The following is a 21838-nucleotide window of genomic DNA, read 5'->3' as shown; positions in this document are numbered from 1 at the left end:
TTTTAACATATTGGCAGGGGCCTCTCAAGGTGATAAGAAGGGTTGGACTTGTAGAGTATGAAATATTGCATTTGGGGGCCAAGAAAGAAAAACAAATCTATCACATAAATTTACTCAAAGTTTGGCATGAACCCGAAGTTTTGCTAATATCATCTGATCCAGAATTGGAGGAATTTGAGTGAGAAATGGTGAAAGGACACAGTGAGCTAGGATATGAAGAAAGGTTTCCCATTGGGGGTCATTTAAAGGAAGAACAATGAAGACAATTGAAACAGCTGATCTGGGACTTTTCAGATGTTTTCAGTGAAATACCCAGGAAAGCCCGAGGGTTTGAGCATAAAATTGTCACCAGAGAGGGTGAAGTAGTTCAAGAGAAATGGAGGAGGATTCTATATCATAGATAACTGTCATGGGGTGGGCCCCTAAGGGTGGCCGTGTTACCCCTAGAGCCCTATGACTGTGCCAGTACAGCCCACTGGGTACCCTCTATTCTCGCCTGCCATGTCTTGATGTCATTGTAATGAGTAGGGAGGCTGCCTTTAAGCCTACTTGGGCACGGTCTGGATGGACTTCCTTCAACCCCATGGGTCCCGGACCCCTTGTGGGTCCCGTTTCAAAATAGATGTCCCGGGAACACCCCAGCCTTATGAGCTATATGCGTGGCTCCAACTGCCCCTTTACCACGCCCCAGGCCTCGCAGGTGGTCCTGGCGTTGTCTTGCCTATGCCTCATTATAATTCGGTCCCTTGTCCTCACTGGGCTCTCTGCAGCCCTTGTCTTTGCACCCCTTGGTGCTGGGCTCTCCGCAGCCCTTGTCTCTGTGCCCGGGGTCTGTGCCTCCCCAAATGCCGTGCCCTCTCTGGCACTGGGGTCCCCACGCTGCCATGGGCCCCCAGTGAGGCCTCCTCCTTCCCCAAATAGCCTCACCCAAACCACCGGTCTTATAAAACAGCAAGCAAAGCATAAGCCCCTGGGCTATAACATAACACAAGCTACATAACGTGTGCTCAGCCCCTTTACATTACCCAGATCAGAACTTAGTCAGGCCTCTTGCTCTAGGAGGGCTCCTTCTCCCTTGGCCACCAGCAGAGAACTGCCTCCTAGTCCCAGTCCTGGGGTTTATATGGACACAGAGCTCTGCCCCTTCTGGCCAACTGACCAGGTGCAGGCTAATTTCCTCATTAGCTAGCTGCCATGGCAACCTGCACCTGGGCTCCTGTCTGGCTCTTTGGGCTCTCCCCAGGCAGTTTCTGCTCTTCTAGGAGCAGGCACCTAAGTGCCCTGCAACAATAACTTATTAAGGAGGAATTAGAAAAGATGCTAGCCCAAGGAATTATTACAGAATCCCACAGTCCTTGGCACAGCCCTCTGGTCACAGTGCCTAAACCTGATGGGACCCTACGATTATGTATAGACTTTCACAAATTAAATGCAATGACCCAGTTCAATGCATTCCCCATACCACAGGTTAGTGAATGAATAGAATGTATCGGCCAGGTGAAATTTATCTTGACCCTTGATATATCAAAGGACTACTGGCATACTTTGCTGAGGTGACTGACGACTCCTTTAGTAGGTGCTATTAAAGGTAGGAGAGCTCATCAGATTGAATGGGATGCTGTACACCGGAAGGCCTTTGAAGACATCAAACAAGCCCTATGCAAGGAAATGTTACGACATACCCCCAATTTCTGGCTTTACAGACAGATGCATCTGGTGTGGCTTTAGGAACCGTCCTATCCCAAGAAGTAGAAGGTATCAAATGACCTGTGGCATACACCAGCCAAAAGTTGAATGAACATGAAAAGGGGTACTCCACAGTGGAAAGGGAATGTCATGCTATTCGCTGGGGACAGGGAGTTTAAATTAATAACGGATCATGCTCCATTAAGGTGGTTGAATACTGCAAAAACCGACAATGCCAGCATTATGTGGTGGGCCTTAGTGCTCCAACCTTTTTGATTCCGCGTTGTATACAGGCCAGGGAAATCGAACACTGTAGCTGACTTCCTGTCACACTGTGACCCCGATGGAGGAGAGGGGATATGGTGAGACAAAAAGCCAATGGATGACAGTCCAGAAGAAAATAATGAAGTAAGAAAAAAAGAAGAAATGCCTAACAGCATCTTGAGGTGCAGGATATGTGAGGTAGGAGAAAGAACCCTGGTGGCAGAGAGAAAAAAGCTAGGGTTTGAAGGGTCCTTGCCTGCTGCTGTCATGTTGCCTAAGCTAAATGCGATTCAGAAGGAGTCTTTCTTCTCCTGGTGCTTCCAGCAGGGAGGAAGGAGCGTGAGCACTGATATAAAGAGAAACCTGGAGCAGACCAGAGGAGAGAGACCGGAATCAGAAGTCCCTCAGTCTGACAGTGAGAGAGCTGGGACAGCCCAGTGAGGAAGGAGGGAAAGCCAGCAACTGCTTTCTTGAAGCCAGCTGTAAGTTTGCAACAGACAGAGATACTGCTGTGAGAGCTGCAAGGAATAGTAAACAGCAGGAACCCTGACACCTCACTCCAACAGCACTACTGATAGGGAACAGAGGTGAGATCACAATGGAGGCTGAGGTATATGGACTATGGTAAACTAATTTAGTGTGTTTTTCTTATTGAACTCGGTAAGGGTGAATCCCCACAGGAAACAGAGCAGTAGTGGAGCTTAGCTGCCTGCATATGAGCTATTAGTCTGTATAGCCAAAAGGACATTCATTTGAAGTCCCTGTAAAGATATTAACAATGCCTAAACTTGCTTTGTTTTAAGTTTGAATTAAGACTCCACTGCAGCTTATCCTGTGGACCTTTCAGCATTAATATTGACTACTAATTCTCACCTAGTGGATCAGGAGAGCATATAGGGGAAGGTAGAGCCCTCATTACACTAAGGTAAATCCTAGGACCAATCTAACAGGAAGCCTCACTACCAGACTTCCCTTTTCTTTATCATCAAGTTGTGGCAGGAGAGAACATAGGCGCAAAGTCCCCTGTACAGAGAGAAATCTTGGGAGTCTTCCACTGAAGGGCTGAAAAATAGAGGCTAACTTAGGATAGAAAACCCATGGAGATTATTATAACGTGTTGTGACCTAATTATAACTCAATTTAGTACTAGACATATGATGACAGCAGTCTAATTATCATTAAGAAATGACAGAGTGGCAGGCAAACACAAACTCTAGCTGGCCCTGACTGTCCATATGGAACTGGCTGTCAGCTGTCAGACTGCCTGCAGCTGGCCCCTGCTAAAGTGCTTGGGTACAGTTGCTGCATGTACTCCTTCCCAGAGGCATTGGGAGTTGGCTACAGCCATGGCTGGGGACATTGAGTGGGGTGGGCCAATACTCCTGCTGGGAAAAAAGCTTGAGGTTCCTGACCAGAGGTTCTTGCTCCTCTGTTCAGGGTCACACTGATTGCTGTATTTGGGGTCAGGAAGGAATTTTACCACATAGTCAGATTGTTATGGGCTGGGGGTGGTAGGAGGCATATATTAGGCAGCATGGCTCCGTACCGAGGACCTCTTGAGCATATATTGACAGCATTTTATAGCAGGATGATATTGGCGTGCCCTTCCAGCCCTACTTCTCTATGACTCTATGACTTCTAGTGCTTTATCTAGCCCCAGGGCTATAGAGTCCTGTCTTCGAGTTTCCTAGTCTGGTTCTCCATTTCTAAAACTGGCTCCTGATTTCTTGTTGCCTGCTCCCTTGCTTAGCTCCCAGTGCCCAGGCTCTGCCAGAACAATTGCCCTGTCTCCAAGTCTCTAACCCCTGACTGCATCCCTGACTACTCCTAGTGTCTGGACTTCTGGCTCCTGGACTTCCCGCACTAGTGCCCTTACTCCTGAACACCAGCCCCCCGTGTCTGCATCATGCCTGTGACAGGAGGGTAGGAAGGAGCTCTGAGGGTACCTGAAATCTTGTGTGAAGAATTATTTTAGTGCTCCTGGGGGCCTGGAGTGTTGTATAGATTTCTTAGCTTTAAAAAAAACATAAAATACAATTATTGTCTCTTTGTTTAGAAACATGTTATCAAAGCACAGAGAAATCAGTGAAGAGTAAGGCAGAGAATGGGATTATCTGAGTATTGATGATGTTTTCTCTATCTCTCTGCCTCCTGCAGACTGAGGAATTGTGGTCTGGAAGCTGTTGGCTGTGAGTATCTCTCCTCTGCTCTCAGCACCAGCCAGACCCTGACAGAGCTGGACCTGCGCTGGGTCAACCTGGAAGATGGAGGAGTGTGTCTGCTGTGTGAGGGAGTGAAACACCCCAACTGCAAACTGAAGAAACTCAGGTGTTTAAGAGTTGGTATCCTTCCATGTGTGCCTGTTAACCTAGGACAGTTGAGCTGTTTCTACATGGATTACAGCACTAGTCTGAATGCTGCTATGAGAAATACTAATAATCTTCCTAAGTTGTAGGAAGAGACCTACTGCTGTGCACATTTGTCTCATTTGGGCAGTTAAGAAATTGGATCACACAGGGTGTGTCTCCATGAGACTACATTGCCATATTGCTTTGGCAACGCGGCGTCCAAAAATAACCATGTGCCACCAGGATTGTGCTGTACCAAATGCACAGTCAGGGGCACGTTTAAATGTGCCCATAGTTGCTCATCGTGCACTACATGCAGCACATTCAAAAGGAGGTCCACAGGTTATTTTACCTAGTAAGGGTGTTGTTACACAGTGCAGTTTTCATGAGCTAACTCTAAGAAATGTTATTTGGTGTTCAAGTTAGATTGTGCTGTGAGCAGTCGCACATTAAGGATTAATACCCTCCCTGACATGCACAGCTCTGACTTTCTGCTAGTGGGCTGGCACACAGGGGCATGGCTAGGAGTTGCTAAGTCTGCACCATGGCTCCTTGGTTTTCCAGCAGCTCTGTGCTGACCTGCAGGTCTCCTATGACTCCCCAGAGACTTCCTGCTCCCCTGCAGCTCACCACTCTCCACCTCCACAGCTACCAGTCAGTGCTCAACTCTCCTTGTCTTTGTGTAAATCCAGGGAAGTAGAATTTGGTAGTATAGATTGTCCTTTGACAGGAGAATAGTGGTGGGGGAAGGCTTGGTGCAGTCCAGCCTGGGCTGCTGGAGGACCTTAGATTGTTTGTATTGGCCCCATGGAGCAGAGTAGTGTCACGACAACACAAGCTACATGCAGACAAGGTCCTTTGGGTAAGACCAATTCAAATAGTTGGAAATTTTTTTCTTAGCAAGCTTTTGAGTTTAAAAACCCTTTGTCAGGCTGAGGAAGGCTGAGGAAGGTTCAGATCTGCGGATGTGCAGGAGGTTCAAATGCTCGTGGTTCTCATCACCAGGGATCCGGGTTTTCCGTTTCCCACAGAAAAACAGAGAAAACCATGGATTTCCCATTTTCATCAGCGAAAAAACAGATTTTCCCTTTTAGCAGAGAAACCTGTGTATTTCCCACTTTTGCAAAGAGCTCTGCAGTCTGGCAGAGGTCCAGGCTGCAAGAGCTGATTGCAAAAAGGGCGTGAAACCCCCAGCCTTACCTAGAGGGGAAGGGAGAGGGGGAAGGATGGAGCCTGAGGCTCTCACTCACCCCAGGCTTGCCTCAGGCTCACTTTCCTTCCTGGACCCTGTGAGGTAAGTGGGGCTTGGGGGTTGTGGGACAGGGCTGGTGGGGAAGCTAGCTGCAGGAAGCTGGCTGGGGGCTGAGAGAGTGGGGAGGTGTTGGGGGAAAACATGGAGTGCCCACTGGCCGGTGGCACATGGACTCTGAGCGGCATGCTATCACCACTTCAGCGAAGTCATGCATGGAGGTGCGGAGCCCCCTCGGGCCAATAGCGTGCCACTCTGGGTCTGCATGCCGCCGGGTGGGTGGGAGGGCAATCCATGTGGGACTTCCCCTCTCTCAGGCCCCAGTCAGGTTCCTGAAGGAGTTTCTTTGGCTTCATGCAGGAGCTAGGTTCATCTCTCCAGCTTTAGAACAGGGGTTGTCATCTGGGGGTACACATACCCCCAGGGGTACTTAGAAAACCTGTAGGGGGTATGTGCGGGCAGGCAGGCGGGCAGGGACGGAGTGTGCCCTGGGGTGTGGTGGTGGCGCCATCTCCCTTGGTGCCTTCCAATTATTTGCGTCTTACTCAGGGAGGGGAAGGGGCACAATGGCCACTGCTGGCCCCATGCAGCACACCGCAGCACCTCCCTGCCCCCCACTTCATCTTGCTCTCTGTGCCCACTCCCAGGAGCACAGCCAGGAGTGCAAGGGCAGCAGTGCCCCTCTGCGGGTTGCACACACACCACCTGGCCAGATGGGGGGCCTCGCATGCAGCGGCTGCCACTGCCACTGCATCACCGCTGCTGCGCCCCAAGCAGCTGTCCTGTGGCCAGTCACACATCTGGCTCCATGGGCAAGTGGTGCAGGGTGTGGCAGCAGCAGCATGGGGTGGTGGTGCTGGTGGCTGCCATGTGCAACACCTACTATCTGGCCAGCTGGGCAGCACGTGTGCAGTCTGCAGAGGGTCACCGTTGCCCTTGCCCCTCCAGCCCTGCTCCTGGGGGTGGGCACATAAACACACTTCCCCCCTCACCCATTCTCAGTCTGGTCCCCCCAGCTATTTCCCTTTCCCCCGCCCCGCCCTTTCCTGCCACACACACTTGCCTGCATGAATGTGTTTGTGTCTGCATGTCTGTGTCTGTGTCTGTGCCTGCATGTCTGTGTCTGCATGTCTGTGGGGCTGGGGGGACCAATGGTGATGTGTAGGGGGTGCACACAGGTGCATGTGCACCCCCTGAGTGTGTCAGTGCACCCCCCACGAAAAGGTGCTGCTGACAGTGTCGCCGCTCACCACCCCTGCAGCTGACACTGCCGACAGTGTGTGCGGATGGTCACCGACCCCTGGTCGTTGCTCTCCACCCATCCTACCGTGCCTCAAAAGTGCCAGCAGCATCTGCGGGAGCTCCCAGCTTACTGCTGATGTGCTCCTGCTGCGACTGTGCCCCCACAGCTGCGGGGGGCATGCATCATTCATGGGGGGGCTGTTATGGCAGGGAGTGAGGGGAACCAGCAGGGCTGGGGAGGAATTTGGGGGGAGGGGGGGGAGGGGGAGTGAGGGGCACAAGCAGGGCTGGGGGGGCCTTTAATTTTAATAATAGATTTTGGGGTTTTATCAGAGAATTTGCAGTTTTTATCAGGGAAAACCAGGATCCCGACTTATCACTACAAATACAGAGAAAGGTCTGTGTGCTGTGAGCGGGACAGAGGCTCTACAGCTGGGGCAGATCCGAAGTGGTGTGGCAGTAAGAATGCATCCCCCACTCTTTGCTGCTGTTCCCAACTGATCTGGGCTGAGGGGGAACCCCAGATCTGCATGCACCATATGCCAATCACAAGCTGCACCTAAGTGTGAAGCCAGGATTGGCTGGGGACAGTGGCACACAAATTCCCCTTTCAGTGTCTGCTCCTTTGTAATGGGGACAGCAGTGGGGGGTGCTGCAAGGATGACACTGCTTTCCACTACTGCTGTCTCTGACAATTCCCCATGCAGCTGCTCCACACACCCCCCAGCTGGATTATCTTAGGAGTGGCTCTGGACCTCCCTTCTGCCTGTCCTCCTCCATAGTGTCCCTTGATGACCCAAAGGCTGACGTCATGCCTCACCCCCCATCCATCCCTAGTTTGAAGGGCAGTGCATTTCAGTACCCTTTAGGAAATCCTGGATCTGTCAATGCTTGCAGCTAATGGTATGAGGGGGGGCTTTCTGCCTTTGGTCACTATTGACAGACAGTTGTATGCCATGGTCATCTATGGAGAGCAGCAGACCCAGGCAGAGTATTTATAAAACTAAGCAGCCAGCAAGAAGGGAAATCCAGTGTCCATAGAGAGAAGAAGAATTTGTATGGTCAGGTGTACCTAGAGGTAGTGGGGCATCTGGGTGGGGTTGGGGGGCACTTGTTCCTTTTTGATTTAAGAAAGAGGAGATGATAGTGGCTACTGAGGAAGCAATAGAAGTAACTCAAAGATTGGAGAAGACAAAAATAGAATAATAGAAAATCATGGTTGGAAGGGAGCTCAGGAGGTCATCTAGTCCAACCCCTGCTCAGGGTAGGACCATACCCAACTAGATCATTCCAGGTAGGGCTTTGTCAAGCCGGGTCTTAAAAATCTCTAAGGATGGAGATCCCACAACCTCTCTGGGTAACCTGTTCCAGTGTTTTATTACCTTTCTAGTGAGAAAGTTATTTCCTAATATCTAACCTAAATTTCCCTTCCTTCAGCTTGAGACCATTGCTCCTTGTTCTGTCATCTGCCATCACTGAGAACAGTCCAGATCCATCCTTTTTAGAACTACCCTTCAAGTAGTTGGAGGATGTTATTAAATCCCGCCTCAGTCTTCTCCAGACTAAATAAGCCCATTTCCCTCAGTCTCTCCTCATAAGTCATGTGCCCCAGACCCCTAAGCATTTTTGCTGCCCTCTGCTGCACTCTCTCCAATTTGTCTACATCTTTTCTGTAGTGGGGAGCCCAAAGCTGGACACAGTACTCCATATGTGGCATCACCAGTGCTGAATACAGGGGAATAATCATTTCCCTTGATCTGCTGGCAATGCTCCTATGAAGGCAGCCCAGTATGCTGTTAGCCTTCCTGGCAACAGGGGCAAACTGTTGACTCATATCTCATACTCATATACAGTGACTTATTGTCCACTGTAACCCCCAGGTTCCTGGCCAGAGGTTCTTGCCCCTTGCTCAGGGTCAGACCGATTGCCATATTTGGGATAAGGAAGGAATTTTGCCCAATGGTTAGATTGGTATGGGCTCGGGGTGAGATTTGCCTTCCTCCGTTGTAGGGGGCATGGCTCCCTACTAAGAACCTCTTGAGCATATATTGACAGCATTTTATAGCAGGATGATATTGGCTGCCGTGGTTCCCCTGCTTTACCTGTGTCAGGTCAGGTTGTTAGGTTTATGCTGTGTCAGGGTTAAGGGTAGTCTTGTGTGGAGTTTAGATTATGGTTATATAGGATGGTTTGGAGAGGAATGATACTGTCTCAGGTACAGGGTTGAACTAGATGACCTCTGGAGGTCCCTTCCAGCCCAACTCCTCTATGACTCTATGACTTTCTCCCTTGTAGTGCTCTGTCTAGCCTCAGTGCTCTAGAGTTCTTACTTTGAGTTTCCTAGTCTGGTTCCCCATTTCTAAGACTGGTTCCTGATTTCTTGTTGCCTGCTCGCTTGCTTAGCTCCCAGTGCCCAGCCTCTGCCTGAACACTTCTGCTGTCTCCCAGTCTCTAAACCCTGACTGCATCCCTGACTACCCCTAGTGTCTGGATTCCTGGCTCTTGGAGCTCCCGCACTAGTGCCCTTGCCCCTGAACCCCAGCCCCGCATGTCTGCATTGTGCCTGTGATGGAAGGGATATGAAGGATATGAAGATGTCTGAGGTCTTGTGTGAAGATTTGTTTTAGTGCTCCTGGGGGCCTGGAGTCTTGCATAGGTCTCTTAATGTTAAAAAAAATCAAATACAATGATTGTCTCTTTGTTTAGAATCGTGTTATTAAAGCACAGAGAAATCAGTGAAGGGAAAGGCAGAGAATGGGATTATCTGATTGTTGATCCTTTTTCTATTTCCCAGCCTGCTGCAGACTTGGGAGTTGCCGTCTGAAAGATGATGGCTGGAAGTCTCTCTCTTCTGCTCTCAGCACCAGCCAGACCCTGACAGAGCTGGACCTGCAGTGGAACAACCTGGAGGATGGAGGAGTGCGTCTGCTGTGTGAAGGACTGAAAGACCCCAACTGCAAACTGCAGAAACTCAGGTATATAAGAGCTGGCGTCCTTTCATGTGTGCCTATTAACCTTGGACTGTTGAACTGTTTCTACACTGGTTACAGCACTAGTTTGAATGCCACTATGAGAAATACTAATAATCTTCCTAATGTAATCCAGGTGTCCCCAAAATGTGTGTCCCCCTTCACCAATAGAAGGGGAAAGCCAGAAGGGCACATGTGCTGGGGATGGAAACTGCAGTCACTTTTAGTTCCCTCCCACCTATTGTGTCTCATGGAATCATAGAATCATAGAAGTAGGGTCGGAAGGGACCTTGTAGATCTTCAAGTCTGACCTCCTGCCTGGGCAGGAGGCAAACTGGGCTCAAATGACCCCAGCCAGGTAGGCATCGAGCCGCTTCTTAAAACCCCCAGGGTAGGAGCCAGCACCACTTCCCTTGGAAATTGGTTCCAGATCCTAGCCACCCTAACTGTGAAGTAGTTCTTACGGATGTCTAATCTAAACCTACCCTCCAACAGCTTGTGGCCGTTATTCCTTGTTATCCCGGGGGGCGGTAGGGGAAACAAGGTCTCACCCAACCCCTTCTGGTCCCCCCTAGTGAGTTTATACACGGTCACCAGGTCCCCCCTCAGCCTTCTCTTGTGAAGGCTGAACAAGTTCAGGTCCCGTAGCCTCTCATTGTAGGGTCTGCCCTGCTGTCTCCGGATCATGCGGGTGGCCCTCCCCTGGACCCTCTCAACGTTGTCCACATCCCTCTTGAAGTGGGGTGCCCAGAACTGGACACAGTACTCCAGCTGTGGCCTGACCAGTGTCGCGTAGAGGGGGAGGATCACCTCCTTGGCCCTACTTGAGATGCAGCTGTGGATGCACGATAGGGGCCGGTTAGCCCTGCCGACCGTGACCTCGCATTGTCGGCCCATGTTCATCTTGGAGTCAGTGATGACTCCAAGATCCCTTTCTGCCTCCGTGCTCTCAAGAAAGGAGTTTCCCATCTTATAAGTGTGCTGCTGGTTACTACTGCCCAAGTGCAGCGCCCTGCACTTGTCAGTATTGAAACATATCCTGTTTTCGTTAGCCCACTCTTGCAACCTATCCAGGTCTTGCTGCAGTCTTTTCCTCCCTACTAGCGTGCCCACCTCACCCCAAATTTTGGTATCATCAGCAAATTTGAACAGGTTGCTTTTCACCCCGTCGTCCAAATCGCTGATAAAGAAATTGAATAGTGCGGGCCCAAGGACCGAGCCCTGGGGGACTCTGCTGCCCGCTTCCTCCCAGGTCGAATATGACTCGTCCACCACCACCCTCTGAGTGCGACTCTTCAGCCAATTTGCAATCCATCTGACTGTGTAGGCATCGATGCCACAGTCACCTAGTTTTTTAATGAGGATGGGGTGGTCGACAGTGTCAAAGGCCTTGCTGAAGTCCAAAAGACTACATCCACGGTGACACCTGCATTCAATGCTTTTGTGACCTGATTGTAAAAGGCAATCAGGTTGGTCTGACATGACCTGCCCCTAATGAAACCATGCTGGTTGCCCCTGAGCATCATCCCCGACACCGGCCCATCACAGATGTGCTCCTTGATGATCTTCTCAAAGAGTTTCCCCAGGATTGAGGTAAGACTGACGGGCCTATAGTTGCCCAGGTCCTCCCTCCTCCCTTTCTTAAAGATGGGGACCACATTGGCTATCTTCCAATCATCTGGCATCTGGCCCGAGCACCACGAGCGCTCGTAAAGCCGTCCCAAGGGCCCTACAATAACCCCTGCTAGCTCCCTCAACACCCTGGGGTGGAAAGCATCTGGACCTGCTGACTTGAACACGTTCAGCCCCTCCAGAAGCACTCTAACCCAGTCCTCCTAAACCTTAGGTCTTGAGGCGTTCCCCTCGAGTCTGTCTTGAAACACGGTGGGGGAGTCCTGGTCCTTGCACAAGAAAACGGAGGTGAAGAATTTGTTAAAGAGGTCTGCCTTCTCCTCCGGCGCAACCACCAGATTGCCCAGTGCATCTTGCAGGGGCCCCACATTTCCCGGTGCCTTCTTCATCCTCCCTATATATTTGAAAAAGGACTTTTTATTATCTTTGATCTTGGATGCTAGTCCTAGTTCTATGTCTGCCTTTGCTTTCCTAACAGCCCCACTACAGGCCTGAGCAGTGGAGGTATACTCTTCTTTGGAGATAGCCCCCCCTTCCATTGGGTGTACGCTGCCTTTTTGGCAACCAGGCATTCCCGGACGTCCTTGGTGAACCAGGGAGGCTTTTGGGCACTCTTGCCCCCCTTGCTTCTTGTTGGGATTGTCACCCCTTGGGCCCTGAGTATCGTCTTCTTAAGGAGCGACCACTCATCTTGGGCACTGAGTTCCCCTGCTCTCGAGAACCCCAGTGCCTCTCCCACCAATCTCAACTCATTGAAGTTGGCCCTCTTGAAGTCTAGGGCTACCGCCTTGCTGCAGGCCCTTGTCACCCTGCACTGGATGATGAATTCCAGCAAGCGATGATCACTATCACCCAGGTGGCCAAGGACCTGAAGCCCCCTTACTGTAGCAGAAAGCCCCCTTTTCCTCTTGCCTGCATTTGCTCTCCCTTCTTTGGATATGTTTCTCTTTTTCTACCTTTTCTTCCTTCCTCTCTCTTTCACTTTAAGATAAGGAATTGTGTTTTAAAATTTGTATGTGTGCATTTTGTATCTCCCCTTGTATTTTGGTATTTTTATCTATTTGTGTGCCATGGCATTTGTAGCTTATATTTTATACTCCTCACCTTTCAATTTTCAACTAAATGTGTTTTAGTAAGTTATACATTGTAACAATGTTAACAATGGTAGGAATCAAACTGCTCTTCCTTGTATCAGGCTGGCCCCTGAAAGAGTGAGTGAATCAGTGATTGAATGTGTAACATGATTGAATGTGTAACATGGAAGCAGGCAGCAATTAACACCCGGGAAGCTGCAGATCAACCAACGGAAGAACTCAATAGAAGACAATGTAACAACCGGGAAATCTCTAAACCTCACTGATCAAGGGCTAGAAGCCCTGGCCTGAGTTAATCAACGCCAGAGACCAACTTCTAGGCTGAATATCTCCAGATCGACCACTCCCAGAGCCCTATTCTAAATTCATCAATGGACTCCCAAACCTGCACGTACATGCGGACGACCCCTGGGGCTGACAGATGCCGTCCAGTAGCCACCGAGGGGGGGGAAGTCCCACAAGGGTCAATGACCCCTGGATTGGGCAAACCTGAAAACTGGGGAGTCACCAAAGTCTGCTAAGGACAGATAAAAGGCAGTGAAAAGTGACCCTCAGTGGCGCCCTCTTGATCTCCAACTCGACCAGACCTGTCCAGCCAGAAGGACCAGCCGGCGACCCCCTTCTGGTAGATAACACCACGCTGAAAGAAGCCTCAACGACAGACTCCAGCACTTGTAGGATAGGTATACCTGACTCTGTAGCCTGCTACTGTGTGTGTGTATGTGCGTGCATGTGTGCATGTGTGTGGGGACCAGCCCCAAGGTTTATGATGACAGTGTTTCAATCCGCCTAATAAAATAGAATTTTAAGGATCCCGAGTTGGACATTTGTAGCCAACATTACCAGATCATTGCCTGTGGCCAGGACCAGGTCCAACAGGGCATTTCCTCTGGTGGGACTGTGCACCTCCTGGGTTAAGTGGAGATCCTGTATCTCGGCCAGGAACTTCCTGGAACAGTCCGACCTGGCTGACTGCTCTTCCCAGCAGATGTCCGGGTAATTTAGATCACTCATGACAACTACATCCCTTGCCTTAAGTGCCTCTGCAAGCTGGCCCCAAAATTCCCAGTCCAGCTCCTCCCCTTGGTTGGGGGGTCTGTAGTAGACCCCCACCGTTAAATCCCTCTCCCCATGACCCCCTTGTATCTTGACCCAGAGCACTTCAGCTTGCCCCTCCTCCGACCCCATTTTGCTGGCAGAGGATGTGTATTGCTCTTTGACATAGAGCGCCACACCTCCTCCCTTCCTTCCTTCTCTATCCTGCCTGTAGAGCCTATAGCCCCTAATGCTAACTGCCCAGTTGTGGGATGAATCCCACCACGTTTCTGTAAGCCCTACTATGTCTGGGTTTGAACTGGCTATTCTGAGGGCGAATTCCTCCTGTTTGTTCCCCATACTCCAAGCATTGGTATACAGGCATTTAAGGCCTTGCATAGCTGTGCATGCCACCCCCCGATTAGGAAGACTATCCAGACCCCTGTTTCTTACCTGGGCACTCCTTGCATGTGTCACCTGTCTTGCTCAGGTGGTGTCTCCTCGTCTTCCTGCGGCCCCCTCCCCCAGCGAGGCTAGTTTAAAGCTTGCTGTACGAGATCAGCCAACCTGAAAGAGAAGACACGCTTGCCTTTAGGAGAGAGGTGAAGCCCATCCCTCCCCAGCAAGTCCCCCACCCGAAAGCATGGGTCGTTATCTAGGAACCCAAGGCCCGCCTGGCGGCACCAACTCTGTAAGCGCCGATTGACCTCACCAATGCAGGCCTCATGTCGCCGTCCCTGCCTACTCACTGGAAGAAGAGAGGAGAATACCACCTGTCCCCTGTCTCCTTAAGCTTGGCTTCCAGAGCCTTGAAGTTCTTCATAATGCGGTTAGGGTTTCCCCTGGCAGTGTCATTCGTTCCCATGTGGATGACAACCATGGGGTACTGGTCTGCAGGTCGGATGTAGGCCAGGATCCTCTCCGTGATGTCCTGAACCCGAGCCCCAGGCATGAAGCAGATCTCCCGCATCATGGGGTCAGGCCGGCAGATGGAACCTTCCAGCCCTCATAGGATGGAGTCTCTGATGACGAGGACCCGGCATTTCTTCCTGCTGGTGTTTGATCTCTGCCCATTCCTTGTCACGTGGGGTGTGGTATTGTCCCCACCGGAGGCATTTGCACTGTCTTCCTCCATCACAGCTGCCAGAGCCTCAAACCTGTTCCTCAGGTGTACCTGGGGAGCTTCCACCACTCTAGGCCGAGCAGCTCTGGATCTGGGCACCTTCTGCCACTCCTGCGTTGGATGCGTCTCCTGCGGGAGCTGTACAGTGGGCGACCAGGCCTGCAGAGAACAGAAATAGGCATCAATTTCATCCTCTGCATCCCGGATCCCCCTCAGCCTGCTCACCTCAGCCTGGAGCTCCCTACTTGCTCCTCCAGGGCCCCAAGCCGGGCACAGGAGGGACAGGCAGGGGGACCATCAGGCCGCCGCCCCCCCCCCTCCCCCCCAGACAGGGGGGCAAGGGGCCACCGACCCCGCCACGAGCTCCGTCTGGGTGGAGGCCTCAGAAGAGCCCATGGCAGGCGGCAGTGCCAGGGCGAGGCCCCTGGCAGCGGTACTCCGCGTCTGCACCATGTCTGCAGAGCTGCGTCTACTGCTCTCTCGCTTGCTGGAGGTGCCCTTCTGGGCTGCTACCTCATGCCCGCCTTACGTGAACACCGGCACAAATGCTGGCGCACCCTTACAGCGCGGCTCCCTGTCGGGCAAACTAAGAGGGCTCCGAAAGGCTTCCCCTTTGGATCCGCCTCAGCTGCGCTCTACCTTCTGCCCCACTTACCTTAGGGGGAATCAGCTGTTGCTGCCCCCTCTGCCTCCTCCTCAGTCTCAATAGAGGAGGGACAGACAGTGATGTCTTAACCAGGTACTAATTTAATATAGGTATATATATAAGAAAGTAGTGAACTAAAGTGAATATTTACAGGTTATAAATACATATATGACTATAACTATATTCACACCCAAATACAAACAGGTAAGCATAATGGTCCCAAACCATATGAACAGATAAGTACAACAATAAATGGCACTCTAAAATACAAGGCGTACAGTTAACAGTTAATAAACACTTAAAAAATGCACAGCGTGTATAAACAGTCCAAAATACGAGATGCAAAAGTTCTCTAGTGGTTTCCCTCCTCTAGAGGATCTCTTCCTCCTGCCTCTTTATTGAGGCTACCTTTCCCAAGTGTCACTCCCCGGTGGGAGACCCATTGCCCCACTGACCCACGTATCCCAAGGAGCTGGGCAGGGCAGTGTTCATAAGCTAGTGTTTCTCCAAGGAAGGGCTCAGTCCAGGCCTCAGGGGAGTGGCGTGACTCACTCATGCATTCCAGTGGCTCAATCCTTCTTAGGGGGAGTTGCGGGCCTGGGCTGCCTTGTCCATACCCAGGGTCATGTCGCTCTGAATGCTGCTCCCTGTGCTCAGGAATCGCTCTGTTCCCTGGGCCCTTGCAGACCCACAGCAGGGAATGGGTCCCAGACCACCCAGCCCCTACTTCTCCAGGGACTTACGCCCTGCAATGACTCACCCCACAGTAGTGCTGACTCCTGTCCCCGACCTCACACTGTGGTTGAAGACCTGAGCCAGCTTGCTGCAGCTACCAGGATCCAAGTCCCTCATGGACCCTCTGTGCAGCTATACCTGCACCACAGCCTGGCCTTGTGCCAGGGTTGGAGACCCGAGCTGCCTCGCTGCAGCTCCCAGGTTCCCAGTCCCTCACAGACACTCTATGCAGCGATGCCTGTACCGCTTACCACTTCCATCCAGTGGCGGAATCTTTTGGGCTCTTCTGGATCACCAGATACCCCCACTGGGCAGCTCTCCTAGCTCTTCTTGGCCCCGGGACCAATTAGGGGGGACTGCAACTGCAGTTCCCAATCAAGTACACTTTCTCCTCCCCCCACTTTGGAGTAGAGGGGGAGTGGGCTTTCATCCTGGCTCCTCCCCTGTCTGTCTCTGATTGGTAGGTTTTGCCCCACCAATCACATTCCTAAGCCTGGAGAGCTGGGCAAAGCCCAGCAAGCCCACCACACTAAGTTAGACCTACCACTGAGAGTTTTTGTCTCATTTGGGCAGTTAAGAAATTGGATCACACAGGGCATGTCTCCATGAGACTCTACATTGCCTTATCTCTATGGCGATGTAGCGTCTAAAAAATCCGTGCGCCCCTGGGACTGCACAGTACCAAATGCACTGTCAGGGGTATGTGTAGACGTACTCACAGTTGTTCATCATGCACTGTGTGCATCACATTCAAAAGTAGGTCTACAGGTTATTTTACCTACTAAGAGTGTTGTTACACAGTGCAGTTTTGTTCTGGTGCTAATAGGGCAGTAACAGTGACAGTCTGTTTTGCCTTGCACTGCTGCTGATCCAGTGCATCACCAGCTCCTGCTTCCCCACCGCTGGAGCTTGTTCCATCTTTATAATCTGCTGTGTCACTACTGGAGCCAAAGGACACTGTTCTATCTTTTTCTTCACATCATGCAACTCCTGTCTCAAAGGAACATAGGGACTAGGGGTGTGCGAAGCGGGCAATATTCAGTTCAGATTCAGCCTGATTCAGGGGACAGTGACTTGATTCGCTGATTCGGATCACTGTCCTGATTCAATTCAGCTGAATCTTCAGATTTGATTCTGATTTGGAGAATCATTGCTTCAGCTATCGACACAGCTTTATATGTCTTTTCTACATACCTCGAGGTACCAGGCACAGCTCATGAATGCTGCAATGGTGGGGCAGATGGTGCATCCCACAGGAGCGTGTGGGGCTCCCCCGTGTGCTCAGCAGTGGACCCAGAAGTGGATCGAAAGTACTTCTGGTCCACTTCCAGGTCCGCAACTGAGTGCGTGGGGGGCCCCCCATAACCCCCCTGGCTCAGTGTTTGGCCATGGGGGGACCCCAGGTGGCCCCCCAGTCCTTGGCGGCACAAGTCACTGAGCTGGAGGGTGGGAGGGAGTACCCTGTGTGCTCCACAGGGGATCTAGAAGTGGACCAGATGTACTTTTGGTCTACTTCTGAATTCGACGCCAGTTCCCTGCATCCCCTGAGCTCCTGTGAGATGCTCCATCCACCCCACCATCTCATATCCTGGCTCTTGGACTTCCCACACTAGTGTCCTTACCCATGAACACCCCCCCATCCCCCCACACATCATGCCTGTGACCGAAGGGGTGCGAAGGAGCTCCTGGAGTGTGTCTGAAGTCTCCTGTGAAGACATTTTTTAGTGATCCTGGGGGCCTGGATATTTGTGCAGATCTCTTAGTATTTGAATACAAATAAAACATAATGATTGTCTCTTTGTTTAGAATCGTGTTATCAAAGCACTGAGAAATCAGTGAAGGGAAAAGCAGAGAATGGGATTAACTGATTATTCATGATCCTTTTTTATCTCTCTGCCTCCTACAGATTGTACCACTGTGGTCTGAAAGCTGTTGGCTGCGAGTATCTCTCCTCTGCTCTTAGCACCAGCCAGACCCTGACAGAGTTTGTCCTGGACACAAAAAAACTGGAAGATGGAGGAGTGCGTCTGCTGTGTGAGGGACTGAAACACCCCAACTGCAAACTGCAGAAACTCTGGTTTGTAAGACCTAGTGTCCTTCCAAGTATGCTGTTGACCTTGAACTGTTGGGATTTGAGCTGTTTCACCTAGGATTACAGCACTACACTGAATGTCTCTATGAGAAATATGAAAATCATCCTAAGTTGTAGGAAGAGACCTACCACTGTGCAGATTTGTTTCATCTGCGCAGATAACAAATTGGATCGCACAGTTGCTTGTCATGCACTACATGAGGCCTGTTCAGAAGTAGGTTACAGGTCATTTTACTCAGTAAGGGTGTTGTTATATGGTGCAGTTTTCATATGCTAACTCTAAGAAATGTTATTTGGTGTTAAAGTTAGAATGATCTGTGAGGAGTCACATGTTAAGGGTTAATACCTTCCATGATGTGCATAGCTCTGAATTGCTGCTAGCAGGATGGAGCTAATAGCATGGGGCTGGGGCTGGGGCTTGCAGGAGCACGGAGCATGTGGCTTGGGGCACACACCCAGCAGGGCAGTTGGAAAGAGAAGCTTGGGTAGATAGGGTTTAAGGGAGGGTGGAGGGCTTGGGGATGCCCTCACATGCCCCTCGTGGAACACAGAATCATAGAAAATTAGGGTTGGAAGGGACCTCAGCAGTTCATCTAGTCCAATTGTTGTGGGCCAGTAGGGGGTGCTCCTGTGCTGAGCCACCCACCTCATTGAGCCCGTCCACCTTGCAGGCTCCGAGTGCCTGCCTGGGGGCACCTCACATCCAGATGCCCCCCTTCCTGGAGCAGAGCTGCAAGCCTGGGGGTAACACTGCCACCACCCAGGGTCTGGACTGTCCTTGGTCCTGTTCCCCCTAGGAAACACAGGCCTAGTAGTCCTGGAGGGTACTTGACCCACTGCAAGAACTTGGGGTACTTCCCTTAGTCTGAAGCACAAATAGTGGTCTTCTTTAGTCAGCCAGACCAAGGGGACATCAAGGCATAATCTAGACCCTCTCCCAATAAGTCTCTCATGCTAGGTACAGAAGAGAACTTTATTGATTACAAGGAGTAGGTTTGGAGTAGAGTATAGGATAGAGCAATATCAGAGAAATACCTTAGAGCAAAAAATGTGGCTGGGTAGCCTTTGATCATGCATCTGTGTTACTTCAAGCTATATATCTAGTTAGATTTCAAGTAGCTTACTCACAAGTATCATCCAGAGGCTGATAGAGCTTTCCTCTGGAGGCAGGCAGTTCGTAGTGTGTCCGTGTGTTTCAAGAGTGAGAGATAGAGAGCTGCAGGAGTTCAGTTGCTCTCAGTGTCTTCATCATGGCTGCCGCCCCTCCTCCTGGGCAGTCTTGTCTTATATAGACTTTCTGACCTAATTTACCTGATCCAGTGAAGGCCAGCAGAGGTTGGCTGTCAGCTAACCAATTTGAAATGCATCACTGGTTACTGGGCAGAGGGACAGTGGCATTTGCCTCCCCTCCCAGCCATGAGGTCATTGCTTAGAACAATGGAGAGTTTAAGGTTCCACCCAGGTGTGTGAGGCCAGTCACGTTGGGAAAGAGGCCTCTCACTTACTTCAGTGAGCTGCTTAGCCATTAGAGGGATAGACAGGTGAGGGGACCATGTTTAATGGAAAGACAGGAAAAAAAATGGCAAAAGGGAAACAGGAAGGAGGCTGTGAAAGAAGTCCTCCACACCAACCTCCTGCTCAAAGATCATCCCAGTCAAAGCTTTTTCTTGCCAAGTCTTAAAAACTCCTAAGGATGGAGCTTCCACCACCTCTCTGGGTGGCCTGTTCCAGTGTATTACTACCCTCCTAGTGAGAAAATTCTTCCTAATCTCTAATTTAAACTTCCCCTGCTGCAATTTGAGACTGTTGCTCCTTGTTCTGTCATCTGCCACCACTGAGAACAGTCTAGCTGCATCCTCTTTTGAACCCCCTTCAAGTAGTTGAAGGCTGCTATTAATTCCTTCACAGTCTCCCCTTCTGCAGACTAAATAAGTCTCTTAGCCTCTCCTCATAAGTTATATCCTCCAGCCCCCAAACCATTTTTGTTGCCTTTCCCTGAACTCTCTCCAATTTGTCCAAGTCCTTCCTGTAGTGGGGGAGGCAAAACTGGTCACAGTATTCCAGATGTGGCCTCACCAGTGCTGAATAAAAGGCAATAATTGCTTCCCTTGACCTGCCGGCAACACTCCTACCAATGCAGCCCAGTATGCCGTTAGCTTTGTCTGTAACAAAAGCACACTGTTGGCTCATATTTAGCTTATTGTCCATTGGGATCCTCAGGTCCTTTTCTGCAGAGCTGCTGCCCAGTCAGTCAGCCCCTAGCTTGTACCAGTGCATGGGATTGATCCATCCTAAGTGCAGGACTTTGTACTTGTCCTTGTTGAACCTCATGAGATTTCTTTTGGACCAATCCTCCAATTTGTCTTGGTCACTCTGAATCCTAGCCCTACTCTTCAGCATATCTACTACTCCTTACACCTTGGTGTAATCTGTAAACTTGCTGAGGGTGCACTCTTTGCCATCTTCCAGGCTGTTGATGAAAATTTTGAACAAAACTAGCTCCAGCCACTGGCAGTGGGCCCTCAGGGTGCTCAAGGCCCACACAGGAGCCTTTGCCTAGCAACTCATGGCTACAGACACTTCTGGGAATTGCACATGGCAACAAGGACTTGAGCTAGACCTAACCGCCTCTAGTGTGGGGGACTCCCTGTGGCTCACGTGTAGGCTCTGGGACTCACACGGCACCGGGGGGGAAGCCCCACATGATGGAGCCAATGGCCTGGCCATGCTCCCTGCCACCACATGCAGCTCCTGGGACTCCAGCTCCCAGAAGTAGTGGGGAGCCCTGCTCCCTGCTTCCCAGCAGAGTCCCAGGAGCTGCACGTGGCACCAGGGAGTGGGGCCAGGCCACTGGCTTCATAGCGCAGGGCTTCCTCACAGTTCTATGAGAGTCCCAGGAGCTGCACATGAGCCTTGAGCAATAGATGTGGATTAGCCTGGCTCTGCTCCTTGCCACCCTGTGCAGCTCCTCAGTCTGACTAGAGATGCATGCTGCCGGGTGGCGGCACCTGTGCAGGTGATAAGCATCTAAGAGCTCGCCACTAGCAGTTGCTGCTACCACCAGCTTCCAAGACTCTGCACCATGTGGAAATGTGTGGGGGTACCCATACCTCTCTACCCTCCCTCCCACCCCGCAACCCCCTCTCCCACACCCTGCCCACACCCCCACCAACCACCCCACATATACACACATTTACATCCCGCAACATATCCTACACCCCCTACACACAACCACACCCCTCACAAACCCCCCCATACACCACACAGATACCCCACACTCCACCATACACACACACACATACACACACTCCCCCAACCGCACCCCACACCCCCCACATGAGTAAAAACTTTTAAAATCTATTACGCAATCATTTCTCTATATATTATGCAAACACATATAAATCAGAGCAAAAATATTTTTGAAATAAAATTAAAATATGGTATAGTAGATGTTTGATTTTTAGTATATGATTTGGGTTTTTTTCCGATTCCAAGATGGCAACCCTAACCATCCCAAAAGGAGTTCTTCCAGGGGCAAGGGGAGAGACTTCTGGTGGCAAAGGTCAGGAGTTAAGGGTCAGATTTCTGATCCCAAGATGGTGACCGGGGGTGGGGCACCTGTCAATGGGTGGCGCTACCCTTGTGACCTACACAGCTTACCAAAATGTATTAAGCAGCCCTCTAGCTGAAATAATTGCCCATCCCTGCACAAGGAGCACGTGC

At 50.9% G+C, this 21838-nt stretch overlaps 1 protein-coding gene across 1 annotated transcript in view; it reads left to right on the top strand.

Annotated features, from left to right (window-relative positions):
• LOC102570902 (NACHT, LRR and PYD domains-containing protein 3) overlaps positions 1-21838 on the top strand; it is a 49517-nt gene that overhangs the window by 26106 nt on the left and 1573 nt on the right. Inside the window, 3 exon segments of the mRNA XM_059721330.1 lie at positions 4108-4235; positions 9584-9764; positions 17930-18100. Of these exon segments, the coding sequence (XP_059577313.1) occupies positions 4108-4235; positions 9584-9764; positions 17930-18100 (480 nt within the window).

This window comes from Alligator mississippiensis, chromosome 2 (assembly GCF_030867095.1).
Source record: "Alligator mississippiensis isolate rAllMis1 chromosome 2, rAllMis1, whole genome shotgun sequence".
NCBI lineage: Eukaryota > Metazoa > Chordata > Crocodylia > Alligatoridae > Alligator > Alligator mississippiensis.
The sequence above is the reverse complement of the archived record's forward strand: the minus strand, read 5'-3'. Positions and strand labels throughout refer to the sequence as shown.